At 38.0% G+C, this 19,878-nt stretch overlaps 1 protein-coding gene across 1 annotated transcript; it reads left to right on the top strand.

The window, feature by feature from the left end:
- Positions 1 to 259: 259 nt before the first annotated feature.
- Positions 260 to 4,401, top strand: LOC118745328. The gene is made up of 3 exons (XM_036478853.1): positions 260 to 320; positions 392 to 948; positions 4,245 to 4,401. The coding sequence occupies exons 1-3, from the start codon at positions 267 to 269 to the stop codon at positions 4,399 to 4,401; spliced, it is 768 nt and encodes a 255-aa protein (XP_036334746.1). The 5' UTR covers positions 260 to 266.
- The last annotated feature ends 15,477 nt before the right edge of the window (positions 4,402 to 19,878 follow it).

The following is a 19,878-nucleotide window of genomic DNA, read 5'->3' as shown; positions in this document are numbered from 1 at the left end:
TTTTAACTACTTAATAATCTTTTTGATAAAAAGACATGTCTTCTTTTACCAAATATTTACGGTTGAACTTGAGTAGCTTCTCTTAAGACCCAACTAATTAATTATATTGATAAAAATTAATGTTATCAGTACACAATTATACCGAACGTAATCTTTAAATTGTGGTTTGTTTAGCGCCAGTAGCCTAGCACTTTCATTTGGTATAAAAGCGTGTAGCGTGCCACTGTCAGCCATAACAAAGCAGACTAACCAGTAGAAGTATTAAAATGAAAGTAGCTGTGCTCGCGTTTATCTTTGGGCTGTGCCTAGCAGTCGCCTCGGTGAGTATAATAACTCAGAAGCTTGCGCTGAAATCCTTAGACATCATTTTTCTTTTACTCTTTATTTTTAGGCCAACATTGATTCTGCTTTCGACAGTGAGGAGCTCCGGGAATTCACTCCTTTGGACTATGCTGACGCCGATGAGGAAGCATTCAGTATTTTTGGTTTCTTTTACTTTACACTCAAAGCGTGCTTGCGTACTCTGAAAGGCGTCAATTGTACCATCAAAGAAGTACTCAGCATTCAAGCTGCGGCGGTAGACTTCTTAAGCGACATTAACAACTGCAATGTCGGCGCTGTAAAGAGCGTAACAGCGCTTATTAAACAAGTTCAAGCAGTCGTTACAACCTGCGATGAGATCATCAATTTGAATAGCAAAGTTTGCAACAATGAGGCCCTAGACGATGAAGCAGTCGGCAATAAGAAGACACCATCCAAATGCTTTTCCAAATTGTTGAATAAATTGATTACGCTAAAGAAACAGGTCGCCAAAACAGTTTCATTAGCGAAGAAAGTGCCATCCACCCCAGGTGTCTATGCAGATTGCACCAAGACCGCTGTAGATGTTTTGGTTTCGGTCTTTAAAGCTTTTCCTTCTGACATAAAAATCTGCTCCAAATTGAAAAAGTAAATATTTTATTATACTAAGAAGTCATTTTATGCAATTTTAATAAATATCGATTAACGCACTCAAGCAATTCTTGGTGTTATTCTTCGCTATATACATATGTACATATATAGTACACATGGGTTTATTTTTATTTTTTTATGAGGCAAAGCATTCGAAACTTAACCCCAGAACCGTCCATTAGAGATTTCAAACTCCTGCGCCACATACTCGTATCCTTCAATTACTTCTTCTATTGACCCATTCGCTTTGCTTCCATATCCAACGTAGAAAAGGCAGAAAAAACAGATCGGGTTTTTGGACCGATGAAATTGATACGCCAGCAATTGTTCCTGAGCGGTTTAGTTCTCTGGCTTTTATTTTCTTCTCAAATGGTATTATATTTTAGATGTCGAACTATAGAGAGTCGTCTTTCGCGAAGCCTCGTTTGGTATCGAACGGCTCGGAGCGGTCTTTTATAATTCTTACGGAGCCGGTGGTTTTGCTCTTCGTCATTTTATACAGCATACAAAATTCAAAATCGAATTTAAAATTTACAAAACGGTGGTGAATACCGATCCTTCCCCGTCGAGTATTTTCCAAGATTTGGCATCCGGTCAATAACCGGATTAAACCCAATCCGTTCGCTGTTGCTGGGTTTCTGCCCTCCATACCGAGCATAAGGCCTTATATGCGATAGATCGCGGGATCGCCCAACCTATGGATTAAGCTGAATACAATTAAATTAGAGTCATTCATCATGCACCATGTTCTGGATAAGAACTCAACACCTCACTGTGGTACTGTATTTTTTCTTCTTTTATGTATGCCACCGCATAACTTTGGACCACGTTAACCGATTTCAATAATTCCTTCTTTATCGGAAAGATGGTACCTAATGGGTCGTCCCGTAATTTGTTTTATATCCGATCATTGGATCATGAAAAAATTAACGGTACTCTTAAATTTGTATATGAGAATTGAAGTCGGTTGTGTTTCTTGCTTAAAAATGACTTGTTTAATAAAAACTTCTATAAACACAAGATGCGCTCAACTTTAAAAAGTAGAGGGCTGCATGAATGCATTCAACACAGCTTATGAATTATTCATATACAAAACGAATGAATGATTTTGGCTTCAAATTTTTTTGAATTTGAGTGAATAGCTGTTCTGATGTTTGTGTCGACAATACAATATTCAAACAAAGTGAAAATAAATTTAATTGAAATAAATGACAATTTTTTGTATGAATATCCAAAAATATTTTTTCTATGCACATATGTACAAACATACATTTGTAGAAAAAAACTTTTACCGAAATGATTTGAATGATTTGAATGTTTTCTATTCATTCATTCACATTCTTCCATTTGAAGGTAGAAAATATAAAACAAAATGTATATTCATAGCTTACAAAATTCCAAACGCTGAGTGTTTTGTATGTGAGGTAAAATATTCAAATCTATTGTACTCTGTTTGGATAGAAGTTTGAATGAATTCATGCAGCCCTCTATTAAAAAGCAATAAAAAATGTTAAAAAAGAGTTTTAATGTTCATTTTTCTCAATTTATGGTTTCTGGTTTTCCATTTTTTACGATTGCCTAATTGTTTTAATATTTCAGTAGTAACCTCTTCTAAATGACTTCATTTCATTAACCTGTGGAAAAATATTAAAAAAATAAAAAGAAGTTGTAAACTTTTATTTCATGCATAATTACTTTACACCAGTCACAAGGAGGTGTCCCACGAGTCACACCTTAAAATATTTTTTTTTTATGAAGATTTTATAAACCTAGTTTTTATTTAAAACAAACGCGTATAATTCATATTTTACAACACAAAAACATCGTTCGTGAAGATTAAGTATTTTGGATAAAATGCACCTTTGACTGCACAAGGGTAAAATAGAGTTATTTTCAGTTTACCACTAGTCACATTCATTCAAACCCTAAAACGCACCTCTTGTGTGCGCTAATGAGTGTGTTATACGGCTTAATCGAAAGTTAGTTTCTGCGATGACCGCTTGTTCAAACTCTCTGTTTAGTAGGTCTGTAGAAAATTTTAACACTCTAAATGTCATTTTGACTAAATAAGCGGATAAAGGCCTTAAGCTCAACAAAAATTTTTAAATATAATTTCAGGAAAGTAAATTTATTTTCGCTTTTGATTCTTTTTTGCATTCACTACAATTAAATAAATCGCGATTTCGATATTTTATGGAGCTTTTTCCCAATTTGTTGGGTATTTCGGGACTTTTTGGGTCTTAGCTTTGCTTTCTGTAAACGCCTACAGAAAGAACTGCAATTTTTTTGTGATAAGCAAATTTTACTTTTTTATGTTCACAGTTAGAGGCCAGCTTTTTATTTTTGCTACAAACCTATTCACATATTTTCGTCCTTTAATTTCCGATGCCTTTTAGCATTCATGTTAATTTAAATTTAAATGTGCTTGCATATGTATGTATGTGCAGATTCTAATTGCAACTGTATAAATATATGTATATGTTTGTATTTATTAGCCAAACAACGCGCTTGCCTCTACATCCTTATTATGCCCCTTTTTTGCATTCATTGCTTTGTTACCACAGTTCAGTCTCATAAATAAACGAGGAGCCGGCGTAATCAAGCGCTACAGCGCCCCAATGTATACAAGGAAGTATACGCGTGTACCTCATAGATGTATACAAGCGCTCACATACATATCTATGTGCATACTTCTAGGCGCGCTGCAACGTTAAATTAACAGAGAAATGGAGAATCTCACGCGCGCGTTGGCGCTAAGTATGCAATAGAAGTTGAAGTAAAGTGGAGTTGCTAGCAAGCGCATGTAGCTGTACATATAGGAGAAGTATGAAAATTAAGTAGAACTGGAACAGTGCCACAATCTAAATGCAAATTAGCAGAAATTACGTATGGGAAATATACTTCCGCCTTTTGCTTGCTGCGGTTGTTGGTCACTACATACAAAGCATTGCTACGACGACCGACAACACCACCACCACCACCACCGCCGCACAGCCTGATGTTGGTTGAGGTATTAACGACGAAGATAGGAGGTTAGGACTCGAGGCTAGCAGCGTAAATACTAAGTTTTATGGAGTAGGGAGCTCGAAAACTTTTATGAAAGCATGCATGTTTGCTGGTATGTATACATATGTATGTATGTGTACGTGTACTACTTATGTATGTTGACTATTCAACCGCATAAGTGGCGGGAACGAAAAGTGTAGGAAAACCGCTAGCGCTAAGATTGCTTTGGGAGTGCGCTTTCTATCACTCCTCATTTTCCTGCTTCGTCTGCTCTTTGCTCCCATTAGTCAGCTCGACCGACTTCGTCATAGCGACGAACAACAACATAGCGAGACTTCGTCAAATAGACCGCAGGCGAAGCGCAGCGTAGGCAAACATGCCTGTAATGAATCTATCAAAGCGGCTAAACAGCCAGCAATGTCTAACTATCAGTGGCAACGTTGACAAAAACAGCACCAACAACAGTAACAGCAACAAGCAATGTTCTATAGCAAATAAACAAAAGGGATTCTCCACTACTACTAACTTGCCATAGGCAATCGAATGACAATACAACTCCATAGTATGTATGTAGGTAGCAGATATGTAGACGACATGCAATGTGCAACATGTAGCATGCAACATGTCATACATATGTAGTTACCACAAAAGCAACTACCTTTCGGTACACACATGCATTCATACAACATGCTAACAATTTGTATTTGAGTTGTTGACCTCATTTGCAGTGTTGCCAGGTCAATGAAGAGGGAAATCGTCACTTTGGTTCTCAAAAAACGTCATTTGCTTGAAAAAAACGTCAATGTATAAACAATTTTAATAAACAGAACCAGAAAGCTATTTTGCTTTTTTGTTTTAATTTATTCTAGCTTTTGTTTTCCATACGTAAAAAGTAGAGTTTAACTTTTTAACGAATTTTTGAAATTCGCATAATAATAATAATAATAATATATTGACGCTTAGTGTTTGGCCGACCTTCTCCTCCGATTTGTGACGTGCGCCTTGATGTTATCACACGAAGGGGACGGGCCAACAGTTTTACGCCGACTCCGAACGGCGATTGTATTTTTATGAGAAGCTGTTCGCGTTACTTTAAAAAAAAAATAGTTTTAATTGCAATAAGATCACATATCTTCTTCATTTTTTTTTTTGACTGCAACTTAACTATGTGCATTAAAAACTGTTCACACTTACAAGTTTTGCTAAATAACTTATTCATAATTCGCTTAACTCCATAAAAAATGCACCAGAACAAAACGTGAAAACGCAAAAATTATGAATTTGACCGCCTAAAGCTACGCAAATAGTGATGAACCAAAGAAGAAAACTACTTATCAATAAATACAAGTTATTAGTGCTGCCACATGATATAATTTCGATACGACAACTATGTATTAGAACAAATGGTAAACTGTTTACACTGCAATATTTAGTTGTCTGTATATCTATCTTCAAAGTTGAGAACCAGCCAAATTTGCACACAAACACAAAACGTCATTGAGCCACAAAAATCGTCAAATCGTCATGGCAGTAAAAAATCATTAAAATTACTACCAAATGGTGAACCTGGCAACACTGCTCATTGGTTGACAGGTGTCACACACACACATACACATAATGGTTTGGAGATATACAGACATGCTCGCACATTAACCGGAAGTTGCCGGCGCAGCCATGAATACTAGATAAAAATGTGGCTGGCAAGTAGGAAACTATGTGAAAATTTGTTGTTGTTATTGTTGTTTGTATTTTCATCAGTTATCTCCTTTTTTATTGTTTTATGCTATTTGCTCTGGAAGCTACACACCTTATTTGTAGCTTTATGCTGATATTTTGCACCAAAAAAAATATCTCGGCGCCATGAAGTATGCAATGCAAAGCAGTAGTATAAAGGTAACTAAATCATCCGATAGGTGCAGTACCGCTGAAGTTAGCTCCACCGCAGGCCAAATGATGAAATTTTTGTGCAGAGTCGCTAATACTTTTTTTTAGTATAGCCGCTCGGTGAATGCCTATAGCCGCAAGGAGATGGTGAGTGGATATTTTGTTGGATAAAATCCTCTTTCTGATAGGATTTATTTAGCGAGATTTTAAAGGCTATGGGACATATTAACAGTCAAAATAAATTGAGTTGCAGCGTTTCGAAATAATTTTCATTGGAATATCCCTCGAAAAAGCTGCAACTAGCTTTAGAGTCGACTTAATTTCGATAATGAATAATGCGCATTATTCTCAACCTTCTTAGGCCGAGGCCACGTACTGACCGACAAAGCGGCTGAGCGGCTTCAACTTAAAACATATGAAATGCTATTGAAGTAGCCACGCACTGAGCGGCATTTCTGAGCGGCTAAGCGGCATTTCTGTATGGCTCGCCGCTTTGCCGCTCATCGCGTGGCCCGACCTTACTATAACTTCGTTTTGACCTTCAATTCCGCGTGGAGCCTTGGATCACGGATTATTCTGTTTAAAGGTCCTCTAAAGTTTGCAGCGTCCATGAGGTGTAGATGCAAGCGGTTGTCTGTCTAGCAGCGAGCGCCTCGCTATATACACGTGTACTCCCTGTATATACGTGGGCTTGAGAGCCGCTATAAAAAACCCAATACCAAACGAAAAGGGAAATTTACTCAGCTGACCCCCTTCTTTTGACAACAACCACGGCAAACGGTTAATGGACTCTGGTTTGAGGGTATGCAACTGGTATACCCGGACACTTAATTGGAAATTTGCCTATGGCCTGGTGGTTAAAGTCCTAGCGAAGGATAAGTCTGATATCACCACCATACAGGAAATGCGTTGGACGGGGCAAGCCAAGGAAAGCGTAAGAGCTTGCGACATCTGGCATACATATAAAGAAGTTCAAAAGCGGTCGCCAAGTACTCTCAAAGCGAAATTATTCAACATCTCGTTCATCATTTACGCCTACGCCCCACAATGATATTTGATACCCATTTTGTGCCCATAATTCAAAAAAACTAGTATATTCACATTAATTCAGGATTACAGGGGTTTTGAGGTCGCTGAATTCGAATCTGAAGTCAAAATAACAAAAAAACAAAATGGCCGACCTAATATGGCGCCTGAAATTTAAATAAATGTGTTTGTATTCAAAATTCTTAAATAAGAATGCTATTGAATTACAATATAATCATGTTTACGTGTATCTCACATGCATGAAATTTGTTGAAAAAACTAATTAAAAAAATCATATTCGGAACAACCTAAAATATTATTGGGGTACAAAATCGCATCTTCAACAAAAGGTCGGACACGGTGAGATTTAATATTTAGTATTATGGTCCAAAATATAATTATCTTGAAATAAACATAAATTTTATATTGCCGAAACATGGAGAAAATTACTTACGACTTTTTCTTTAAACTGTTTTTATTAAAAAATTCACTTGAATATTTCATTAAATCCTAATTAAATGAACTTATAAAAAAAAGTTTAATTATACCTTATATACAACTGACCTGTAGGAGAAAAACCCATATTGCAAAATTAAAATCGATCACCCCTATGGCTTCTGGCGTTCTTTTAAACTTTAGCGCTGCTAACACTTTCACACTGACCATACGAAGAGGTGCAAAAGCTCGGGACCTGTCTTGGACATATTTTGATAGCCGAAATGTCATTTTATCCAACCCCGGAGAATAAAACCCCGAAATCTTTCTCCATCACGGTAAAAAATCTGGATTGACTATTTCAATGCCAGTGTGGCCAAAGAAAGAGTCTGTGGAGCTATTGACAGAAAATTTAAGCTGACCAACATCGACTGGGCCTAGAACACACAAGGCTGTTGTAACTGTCTCCAGATAGAAAGACGAGAAACGATATCAATCATGTTATGATAGACGTAATGCACCGTTCCCGTTTTTAGACGTAGGTACGATCCGAGGACCAAAAGTCGGCTAGAACCATATTTTTATTGCGACCAATTTACGAGTACACGTCGAGTACTTATAAGGTCTTAAGTCCATCGTCAACGAAGTTAGTGGCTTCACACCTAGTAAATCTGCCATAGACCATAGTAACCTACGCTAAATCTTCTAAAAGATCCACGAGAGGAGGCATTCTCAAAGGGCTCGGAGAGATACCTCTTAATTTGGACGGAGCTAAAAGTTGTGCCGAAAGTCGTTCTGCATCGCCGTGTTGGCTTATATTCCACATCAAAGATATATTTGTCTCTCTTTAGGTAAAAAATGTTCTCAGAAATTTATATAAAATTTTAAAATTTCATTTTCCATTCATATAGTGTATCCAATATGCCCATAAACTTTGACGATCCACGAACACGAAACAAAAAGTACGTTTTACCGGTACATCTGGAATGGTCGGTCCCTTCCAATAAAAGGTGCCTCTATCCAATTGCTGGGTAACTTAGAGTAAGAACAGACTGAAATCACCACAGTACAGGTAATACGACGAAATTTCTTGTGGGATTTGTAGTTGCGCTGAGGCCTATTAAGCTGTAGAGGAAGGCCATCTGCTCCCCCTTCAGTACATGGTTAAGTCCTAGTCAATGGCCCTATTCATCAGCGTCTTAACTATCACTAAGGATCATAATTGTGACTAGGTTGAACTGTGCTGGTATGTACTACCAAAGTGTCTTTGACAGCAAGAAGTTGGCCCCTTTCACGGATAACTACTTATTTGCCTTCGCCAATCAGCCTTGCAGTGTCCTGCAATCTCACTGCGCCCTGGAACACAAATCAGCCTAGAGCAAGGTCAAGCATTTCTTGGACAGTTTTGATTGTACTATAAGTGGATATTTGATCGGTATTGGCGTCCACTGTGGTGAAGTGGTTAGCAGTGCGTGCTACCATTCCGCAGGGCCCGTAGTCCAGTTTCCCACTAACATCAAAAAATAAAGAACAAAAAAGTATTTTCCAATAGAGGTCGCCCTTTGGCAACCAATGACAAGTATCCGAGTGTATTATGTCATGAAAATTAGCTTCTCATAAATATACAATCGCCGTTCGGAGTGAGCGTAAAACTTTATGTGACATCACCCAATAAACCTTCGGCTTGGTTAACAATTCGAAAATGATTGGAGTCCCAACCTTTTCTTCGAGTCTCACCTTCGATAACGAATGTGAAATAGGTTAGTATCCATTTCGAGAACTAGGCCATTCTCCAGCAAAACGGAACCTTCGTTATCCAATGTATTTTTCTTTCGTTATGAATTCGAAATCCAGCCGATTATCGAATTGGAAGTTTAATGAGAGAGTGATTTTCTTATATTTCCCCTTAAAGGCTGAGCTGGATTTCACTTTCTCACTTGTTACTATGGCTCCCCTTGTTTTTCGAACCCATTTCGAGTGTATTTCCAATATACTATGAACGTTGGAAAACTAAGGTTGGTTATGAGTTGGTTCTCTGTTCGATATTCATATTGGATATCGAAGGTAATTTTCGAAAGTTCGCCAAAATGTTTATTGGGCATCAAGGTGCACACCACAAATCGGAGGAGAAGCCGGGCCAAACCCTAACAAATTGTGTAGGCGCTAGCCAATCGATTGCAACCACTGCGCTAAACATCTTGCAGTGATGCGTAATTCTAAACTTTAGATTAATGAGGAGAGCTGGGATTGTCAAATTTTAAAGTCAGTCAAGTCAGAATATATCAAATAATGAATCAACATACATATGCTTATGAATATGTTTCAATTTTGCAATCGTGAAGTCCTATACCATCATATATTTAAGCCAGTGTGAACCAAATATAGCCCGCAAGCAAAGCTTTCCAAGAGTAACCTCTCTTTTATAGCAGAAATTTAACTTTCGAAACTATGCAATAGTCGTGCAGAGACTCTTGGCAGTATGCGAGAAAGAAGTGGCTTAGAATCACTGAACAGTACGAGTGTTACCCTTCCTTCTAGTATTCACCACTTTTCCCTATCAAAGCCAGCATAATTACGGTGACCATCCGTCCTGTATTATACGGGATAGTCCTCTTTTTTGACCCATTGTCCTGGTTATTAATTAATATTATACGGGACGCCAAATGTTCTGTATTTCTCTTAATGTCCTGTATTTGTCCCGTATTCGGTGTTTCAACGCCTTAACAGCTCAATAAAATGGCATGCCTTCGAACGAGTTTTAAGTGTTGTTGGTATATTTATGAACCTAATTTTCTCTATAAACAGTTATTATTTTCTAATCTGAATGCCTCTTTTCCTAACAAAAACCGTTTAATACAAATTTCTAACTTTGTGCAAAAAAATATAAAAATTAATTCTATTCTAAAATTGCAATCTTTTTAATTAGAATCTTTAGAAAAAAAATTGGTTTGCAGTAACTCATTAAAATTGAGTATTTATAAAGTGCGAGTGGAAAGTGCTGCTCATTTCCTTCTCTTCTAAAAAAAATGGTCGAACATGCTTACTTTGTATTAAAAAATGCGTAACACCGGCAACAAAAAAAATTCCAAAAATTAATGGTAAGCCTTAGCGACTACAAATTGTACTTTATTATACTAAAATTTAACGAATTTTTTTAACAAATTGTGCGGGGTAAATATCTCGAGAAAATTATCCTACAAATTTGTTATGTTACTAAAAGAATACTGTTTCAGGGCTAATAAATCTACGAACATTGAAGAAGGCTTTAAGATTTGTAAGCTGTTGTGGAATAAATTTGAATTTGGTCACCGTAAGTATAATATAGAAATACTGCCACAATTGTAGTCAAGGCACAGTTCACTTTCTTCCTTTTTTAATTTCTTTACATTAAAAAAAATTACTCACTCAATTAGAAAATTGCCCCAATTACGTTTGTACATATGCCTTTTGATTACTCAGCAACAAGTAAAGTACTTTCATATGCCACTCCAGCCACAAAGCTCTGTATAGGAGTGGCAATCAGAGCCGGGTCATTATGTCAATATGGCTACAGTTATTTACAAATGTACGAATACATACATATAAAAATACGCGCTTACATACTCGTAACTAGAAATTTTATACATATTTTATGATGCCTTTTCTTATTTTCCTTCAGATGTTGGTTAAGTATTTTATTAAAAAATAAATATATGCCAAGGAAAGAAAATTATTGCCGGAAAATGTAAACATATGTGCACATACTTTCTTATGTAGTATGTAGGCAGTAAATATCATTCATATTCCACAGTCTACTTAGCCACTTGAACTAAATTGTGCCACAAGCTCAGTGTTACTCTCTGTGTATTATTCCTTCAACTTTTTCTTTAAATAACTGCCTGCGAGTACTTGAACAACCACTTCTACCTCAGACTCTACATAAGCGTCCACCAGCGCGAGCAAAACTCTCTTATTTGCGCATTCGTCCTGTTCCGTTGTCCTGTATTCCGTGTTGCTCAACTGCTTGCTTCTCAGTATAACAACGCAAATATTTGTGAAGCAATTGTATGCGCGGATCTAAATATGTATGTATGTATATATTTACATACACTCTATTCGAAGAAATATATTGTTCATTATATGCATAAGGTAAATATGTATGTATATACCACACTAAAGACACATATCAAATAACGTGCACAGTGGAAGGTAGGAGCAAGTTTCAATGCTGAAATGAATGTAGTCATTGCCTGAGTGCATGGAAAATGGTTTAGAGTTTTTCGGTCTGTCCGAATTCCGATTCCACACCAACGATAGCTCTGCTCTTGCAGACCTATTTAGCCCTTTCCTCTTAACCCATCGCCGATAAGTAAGCAAATCCAAACGCATGGAGAGTAGTATGAAATTAGCGAATGGAAAGCAAACTTATAGATCCAACATAAGGAAGGAGAACTATGTACAAGCCTAATATAGTCCCTTCCAATCCAGCTAGTCTGACCGGCTTTGGAGTTTTAACGCATATTCGAGCTTCCGCATTCCGCATTCAGAGGCTAATATGGAGGACAGTAATCGGCATCAGGCGAAAGGAGCCAACAAAATACCACTCACGAAATTTATGAACTGAATGGCACAGCTGATTCGACATCTTACGCGCCTTTAACCATGTCGCCAGTGAAAATTTAGTTCTGGAAATCACTGAAGGCAATCCAGCTTTAAGTTTATGGCAGATAACTGAAGGTCAGTCCGTTTAGCTTTCTGCACGGGCCTATGCATATAATCAAAGTAGGAAGTTGGTAGCATAAACTCTATAACAAAAGTTTCGTCTAAGCTTCCGGGACTAAATATGTATAAGCTGGTGCTAATTTTGTAGAGAGCGATAAACAAGGTTAGAGATCGACAACAGGCCAAACGCAAACGTTCGGTTCATAAAGAACCATCTCACCTGCATACCCCGACGGCTTATTTCAAACCCATGATTGGAGAGTAGAGAAGTAAATTTTGTTCAAAAAAGTGCGGTAGTTATTAACTACGGCTTTTTCTTTACTAACTTCAAAGTCCGAAAATAGGATGACGACAAAGCAATCAGCTCAGATGACATCTATTGGCTGCCGCTATATCTGGTAATACGACGGACTCGAGGACAGCGAAACGGAATCCATATCCAGCCTTGACGACTCCGTTTTTAGACGCTGGTTCTTTACCTTGCATCACTAATTTCTGACTTTTTAGTGAAATGGTGCCGACGAAACCATTGTGGAGGCACCAATAAAAGACAAGGTGAAAGAAATGACGACCGAGGATATCGCGCTATGCTAAATAAGGGTGGGGAGGGTAAAATGATCTGCATTACAGAATGAACCACTGTGACCGGCGACAAAAGCGCTATCGCATATCAACTGGGCAACCGGGTCGAAGTAGTGAAAGTTATACAAGTGCTCAGGAAAACGCATAAAAGTGGCATGAAGGAAAACCATAGCCATAATTGCACACACACACACGGACAAGTATGCAACCAAACAAAACCATACACATTTTTGTAAAGGGAAATGCGCTTGAATAGGTTTTCCCGTTACTTGCACAGCACACAGACAAGTGCATGAAAGCTAAGAGCTCAATTTCGCGTTGCCAGGCAGCCATGGTTATACGGGTATTTTTGTATGTATGTACATTAGGGTGCATCAGTTTACACACAAAATAAAAATCGGTACTATTTTTCCGTGGAAAACATAAAATTTATTATATTTTGAAACTTGCGCCAAAATACTTCGGGAAAATATTAAAATTTACGCGAGCTCGACCTTCCTGAAAATACCTACAAAAATGGAGCTTTTTATTAATAAAATTTGCTTTTAAAAATATTTTTTCTATCACCCCAGATGATAGAAAAGTTTAATCTTAAAAGGTCTGCACAAACATGTTTGAAAATTGTATCAACGGAATCAAACAAACGAAATTTTTGGAAGCACTTATTTTCAAATCGGTCTACCTCACGTAAATCTTAATAATTTTCGGAAATTTTTTAGCGAAAATTTTAGAATATAATAAATTGTGTAACTCCCGTGGGAAAACGCAACTTTTTTGATGATGCAACCTAATATGCATATGCATATGCCGATATTCGCATGTCGCCAAGGATGCCGCGTGTGTTGCACTTGAGCGCGAACGAACAAACGGCCGAACGAAAACTAGGCTATGCACCGATAACTAGCGCTGTCGTCGAAGGTCGATAATGATGTGGCGGCGCTACTGATGCCGCCCACACACACACACACACACACACACACACACAACTCAACAGCACGCCAGGCTCGCATTTCTCCAGCAAACACTTCAATGCAATTATGGCGTTGATTGAGACTTGGCAGTTGCCCCCCGGCCGCCGTCACCCTTGCTGCCTACCGTTCGTTCAATTTCAGTTGCAGCAGTCAGCCATAATCACGCGATATGCACGCAAAGGAGCACCGCTATGCGGCTAGCAAGCGACCTGTACTCTCAAACGTGACGTGTACGAATTGGGAGCAAGCTTTGCTGTGCTGCGCTTACACTATGCGATTTTATGCCGCCATACGGCATTGTCATTGTTATCCCAACAGCAACAACAACAAAAAAAAATGCGAGCACACAATGCTAGTGGGTGCTGGGTGCGCGGCAACAACGCAGTGGGGGGCAGCCTGTTTTAAGACCTTCAAATGGTTCAAATGCCTGCCGTGATGCATTCAAAAAGCGCTCTAAGCATTCGGCCGGGCATATTGCTTTCATTGTATGCTTATGCATTTCGCCTGAGCGTTTGTGTGCATGTTTGCGTGCGCTTTTGTGCTACGCGCACAATTGAATAACCGCAACGCAACGGCAACAAAGCGCGCGCAGCTTTTTCAGGTCATGGTCAGCGAATGCGAAGCGTTGCAGCGCTTTATTGAACCCGGCAGCAACATCAGCAGCGACAGCAAACATCTGGCTTAGCTGTGAGTGCAGAAAAAATTTGCCTAAATGATGCGGAAAAAATATGCGTACAAGCGTGGGTTGTTTAGTTGCTGGTAGCAGCAGCGAAAAAGAAATGAATTCAAAATAGGAATGCAAAACACCAAAATAGCAAATATAGGCATGTGCATAAAAGCTTTTTTTTGCCAGCAAATATACGAACGCCAATGCAGCAAAAAATCCGTTTGAATAAGCAGTTTGTTGTGCGCACTATTTGATTTGTTTTAATTTTTTTTGTCGGCAGCCCTTATTGCATTTTTATTTCAATTCACTTTTCATTACTCTCGATTTTGCATTTAGCCTTCAAATGAATTAAGCTCACTTTCACTAAGCAATTTCTCATTTCTAAAACTAGTTTGCTTCTCGCTTTCATGGTCTTGCCCTGACAATAATATCGGTTGGATAAAAAACTCAGGACAGCGAGCTTGATGGATTAAAATTCCGCAAAAACTTAGACTTTGCCATAGAAATTGTGGACGCACTGTACCCGCTGATCAAGCGAACTTTAATGTAAGCATTTCTCAAAATCTAAGGCAAAGGAAGATTTTATAGATTCTTCGGCAGAAGTCTGTTAAATGGCATGCCTTCCCATCAATGAACCGGTATAATTCCCCTTAGCAGGGGACGTTCTAATCGAAGGAGTGTGCCATATCTGGTGGATGCTGGGCCAAATCTGATTTTTATAGGATTTACAGGAAAATCTGTTTTCGCCATTAATAAACCTTATGGCAGCACGGAACAGCTTTCTCTAAAAACATGCAAATCGTGAATTACCTGAAACAGACTTAATAAAAGGAAACTGTTCGTGGCCGAAAAGTTAACAGTTTTTCCTTTCCCTATGTCCAGTAATTGTCTCGAGAATACCTCGGCTTATTGATCGTTATGTATGTAGCATGATAAGCATATCGTAATCCACTGGTATCGATGGTGAAATTACAGGCAATGTTTGCGTAAAATCTGCTGCGAACAATATCAATGCATATCCGAATGGTTGAACGTTTTTGTGCAAATCTCGCTACGATCGATCAATACCCGTAGCGATTTTTTATATCCCGTCGTTGTTTTTAAGCTCAGATTTTGACCCTTGACAAAACTTGTATCTTATATTCATAGAACTTGTACTAGTTAATACAAATCTGTGAATTTAATAGTGATTTTTTTAAATCCTTTATGTAAATATCATACCATGTTTTAGTGTTCTGCTTATTTTTAATTCTGAAATGTGTGAGTGATTTTCAATTAAAACTGTGAATGTGGCAACACTGCTGTCAGCCTTAATTACTCGCTCGACATGGCGTATGAGTCATCTGGCTAACACTAATCTCCGGTTTAACATCTTTATCGACGTCTTCGACTCTATTCATATAACAGGGGGGCAGGTAACGTCGATAACGATGTTTAACAGGAGATTAGTATTAACGAGACATTGGAAGAGATAGACGAGGCGTCCAAAAGAATTTCACGACTAAAGTACGACGCCGAAATCCACTACAGAAGAGGTATTCTCCGCATGACAAATCTTGAAATAGGTTTGTAGACGAAGATTGATACACACCATCTAAATATTTATCTATTTAAAAGCCTTCGTCAGAATTAGGAAGGCCCTCTACCAAAACAGGGCACCTGAACATTGCGCGACTTTTATACCCTGCTGTAAAAGATATTAAGAACTACACAACTGTATAGCACAAATACTGGCCGATATCAAGATCATAAGTCTCAACAATCACTCCGTTTGGGTTACTTGGGGACCAGCATTAATATCGGTAATGATCTCAGCCTTCGATTCCAATGGAAAATCACTATTTTCAACAAGCGTTACTTTGGACTGAGTAGGTAACTGAAAATACACGCTTGTCGTAGTAGAGTAAGAGGAAGACATTTTCGGCGATCAAAGGAAGGAGGCTTCCCTTGAAAATTCCAAGTGGCGGCAGTTGCATTGAAGAGAAAATACTGACGTGCTTTATTGAGCTCGACCAAAATCGATTAGATGGCTAGCCTCCAACCAAGAAGAAGCAGAAGTACTGTTAGTTCTCTATGACTCTCTGGAAGGTGGGAAAAAAATTCATAGAACTGGTATGGAATTCTTGAAAATCAATATTTTTCAATCGGAAAACTCAGGTTCTCTTCAGGAGACTTCTGATAATAATATCCAATTGTTTATTTAACCATTTTTAAATACTACCGACTTTTTACTGGTCAGTGTATTGCGCGCTTTGAGAATGCTCTAAATATTATTTGATTTCAAAATAAAAAATATGATATATTTTTTCAGTATATAACAATCCTAAGGGGTGGAAGCATTAAAATTCCGACTTAGTTTTTTATTTTTATTTTTTGACCACCCTAATGTACATATCGCTTGACGCCTAACCGCCAAAAATAACGTAAACGAAATTTTTGCAATTCTCGGTTTGATGCAGGAATGTTCATAGAGCAAAAATAAAACTTTGAAGAACTGTCGCTTACGTCTTTTTGGAGGTTAAGGTTTGATTTGATGATTGAATTTACATAATTAGGCCGTACGGGAGAAAAGTTCAATTTTTTTCTTTGTTTTGCAATCTTGTTATATCTTCGGAATTTACAGACTGATCTTAAAGTATTAGACATCGATGTTCTTGACTCGAGGATAACATTTGTTTGTTTCAAAGTTCTTTGACCTCAAGTAATGCTTACGCACCAGATCTCAATTTTTACCACCCTGACGTACAAACCTAATATTAGTAAATTAAAGATCACCAAAAAGCAGTAAACTTTTGCTAAGAAAGTACTTTTGCAGTAGAACGATTTATTTGCAAATGTAGGTGTTACCGAAAAAAGCGACCCCTAATATCTTTACTTTTTTTGCTTGTAAGGTGGTTCGGTCTAATGTACACTCACGCCTGTTAAATCTAGGTTTGCGGCGCGCCGTGATGATATCTATAGCTTCAGACGCGCACAAACAACAATTTTAATTAAAATAAAAACAAACCATTTTTTATTGACTAGGAATTTTTAGTGAACTGTTTTTGAAATTGCTTAATGAAAGCATTGAATAAAAAAGCCAATACGTGAAAACACATAGACATACACGCACGTAGGTACATATGTATGTGCCTGTAGACGCATATGAAGTACATACAGAATGAATGCTTCTTAATCGTGTACAACGAAGAAAATTGTGAAATAACAGTCGTCTCGTATAGAATTTACAGAAGCAACATTAACATCAGAAACAACAGCAATTACGACTACAACCGGCAACGAGGAACGAACCACACGACCAAAATGTAGCCGAAACAGGAAAAATAACACAACACTTGCAGTAAGGGCAACGATAACAACAGGAACAGCAGGAACAATGACAGCAATAACAACAACAACAACAACAACAACAATAACAACAAACCCTGCGAAAACAAACGCCATATAGTAGCAATTATTCGCTGTTACAAGCGCACACTCGTAGGAGCGAACATGAATAATAAATAGAAAACAAAAAAAAAAAAACATTGCGCATAACATTTAAAAACAAAAACACAATTCAATCAATGGACGCCAATTTACTATCACATGGCATTCATTGTTTACTTGCTAGCATAGAATGGCATGGCGTTTCTGCGTTTTGTGCCGCTATGAGTGTGTGTGACTCTGCATGCCTGCCGCAAGCGCTAACTCTGTAGGACGGTCCTAACGTATTTGTATTTTATACACTCTGTGTTGTGATTAATTTTATTGTCCTGCTGTGAAGTCCTTTCCACCAAGCTTACGAATATTACGCTCTTTTCAGCTCGCTCATTTGTACCGTTTCAGAATGAGCGACGTTTGTGCAAAGAACTTATAACAAATTCTCTGGTTTGTGTGAGAAGCTTTTGAGCGCACTTTTGCTCTGTGAGCGTAAGTCTATGGAAGCTTTCCGGGTGCGAGTGAAATACTCTCAAAGCGTCTTTAATAGTAAATTGTCCCAATTTAACCGTTGTGTCCCAAAATATATTTATCCCTTAGTGCTTTTTGCTCCTTGGGGGAAACATTTTATTTGCAAACAATAAAGCAGGGAAATATGAACAGCAATGGAGAAAGAAACTATTATTTTTAAATTAAATCTTTTCAAGTCAGTCATTTTAATCGTTTATTGGGAGGCTTTATGTATGAACTAGAAAAGCATTTAACACAAACCAAATTTTTTTTTCTGCATATAAAAAAAATACAAACGTCAAAGTAGATACGCGGGAAATAAGTGTAGTTTTTCCATTCCATTTTCCGTACTCTGATTTAAAAAATAAAAATAAAAATGTCTAGTATTCTCGTGGGCCTCGATATCTTTTCGGGTAATATGAATCACTACGTGCCTTGCCTGGCACCAGCTAGCTCTTTCTCAACGCATATACTTTCTAAGTGTGAGTGGATGGAGGGCCTTGGTTGGAGAGAGGCACCGGTGAACTTTTACACGGATGGGTCGAGGCTCGTCGGTGGAGGGGTTTTTCCACGGAGCTCTCCATCAACCTTAAATTTAAGCTTCCAGATCACTGCAGTGTGTTTCAGGCGGAGGTTGCTGCTATTACGGAAGCAGTCGATTGCCTGCTGTGAGGCGATGTGACGGTAAGGGAGGTTAACATCTACTCAAACAGCCAGGCGGCAATCAAAGCCCTGTGTTCAATTACGGAGCGCTCGAAGCTTGTTGGGGAATGCTTAAATTCGCTTTTGATAACGTCGGAATACTACTTTGTCAGAGACTTGTCTGGGTACCAGGCCATAGTGATATCGCAGGAAACTGCGCGTCTGATGAATTGGCAGGAGGCGGCAACTGTGAGGAATAATCGCCAAGAAGAGAGATGGTGGGAGTTCCCTTGAGTACTTGTGGACTTTTCTTAGTACTGCCCGGCTTATGCTAGATTGCGGCTTAGGCACTTCGGTTCATACTCTCTGACAAGTCAGGAGGAGCCGCCTGCAAAACTTCATTCTCGGCACTCAGCAATTCTGGCTCTACCTCAGCAGTTACCGTTCGCAGTGGTATCACAAAGTACCAACTTCCACCGTCTAAGTGAGCCCCTTTCTGGGGGTAGCCACCTAAACCTAACTTAACCTAACCTGAGGGTCGAGATTTTAAGATTCAAAATAAATATTTTAGCAGAGAAGCAACTGTCCTCAATTGTCTTGGCGGAGTGTTTCAATGTCCTTTGGATCTATCCACTTTTGTAGCATTCTTTTAGTATAAAAGTATACACATCTTTCATATCAAATTTAATCCAGGCCTAGGGGTCGTTAAATTTTATTAAAAAAAAAATACTTTTTAACAGGGACTGTAACGGCTATGATTTTTTTAACGAAAATCATAATTTAACCGTTAAAATCGGATGTCTATTTTTCTGTTATATAATTTTTGCGATAAAAAATATTCGTTATTCTTTATTTTAATTTTCCGGCCTACTAATAATCGGTATTTTCGGATTTAATTTTTTATATCATAAAAGATTTCAAACGGCCATAAAACACAGACTCCATCATAACGATTACAAATGATACATATATAAATAAAGATTCAGTTAGACCGAAAAAATAAAAATAAAAAAATAACAATTTTGCAATGGCCTGAAAATAAAAAAGATGATATTTGTTTATTTTCGGTCCCTGCTTTTTGAT

The sequence above is a fragment of the Rhagoletis pomonella genome, unplaced genomic scaffold (genome assembly GCF_013731165.1).
Source record: "Rhagoletis pomonella isolate Grant_MI unplaced genomic scaffold, Rhpom_1.0 Rhpom_scaffold_00008, whole genome shotgun sequence".
Taxonomy (NCBI): Eukaryota; Metazoa; Arthropoda; class Insecta; order Diptera; family Tephritidae; genus Rhagoletis; species Rhagoletis pomonella.
The sequence above is the reverse complement of the archived record's forward strand: the minus strand, read 5'-3'. Positions and strand labels throughout refer to the sequence as shown.

Bases quoted from the DNA above. Each gene is read 5' to 3' on its own strand.
- LOC118745328 (XM_036478853.1), top strand. From the start codon at position 267: ATGAAAGTAGCTGTGCTCGCGTTTATCTTTGGGCTGTGCCTAGCAGTC. The intron at 321-391 runs GTGAGTATAATA...CTTTATTTTTAG, and splicing joins TGTGCCTAGCAGTCGCCTCG to GCCAACATTGATTCTGCTTT. The intron at 949-4,244 runs GTAAATATTTTA...TGCTCCCATTAG, and splicing joins ATCTGCTCCAAATTGAAAAA to TCAGCTCGACCGACTTCGTC.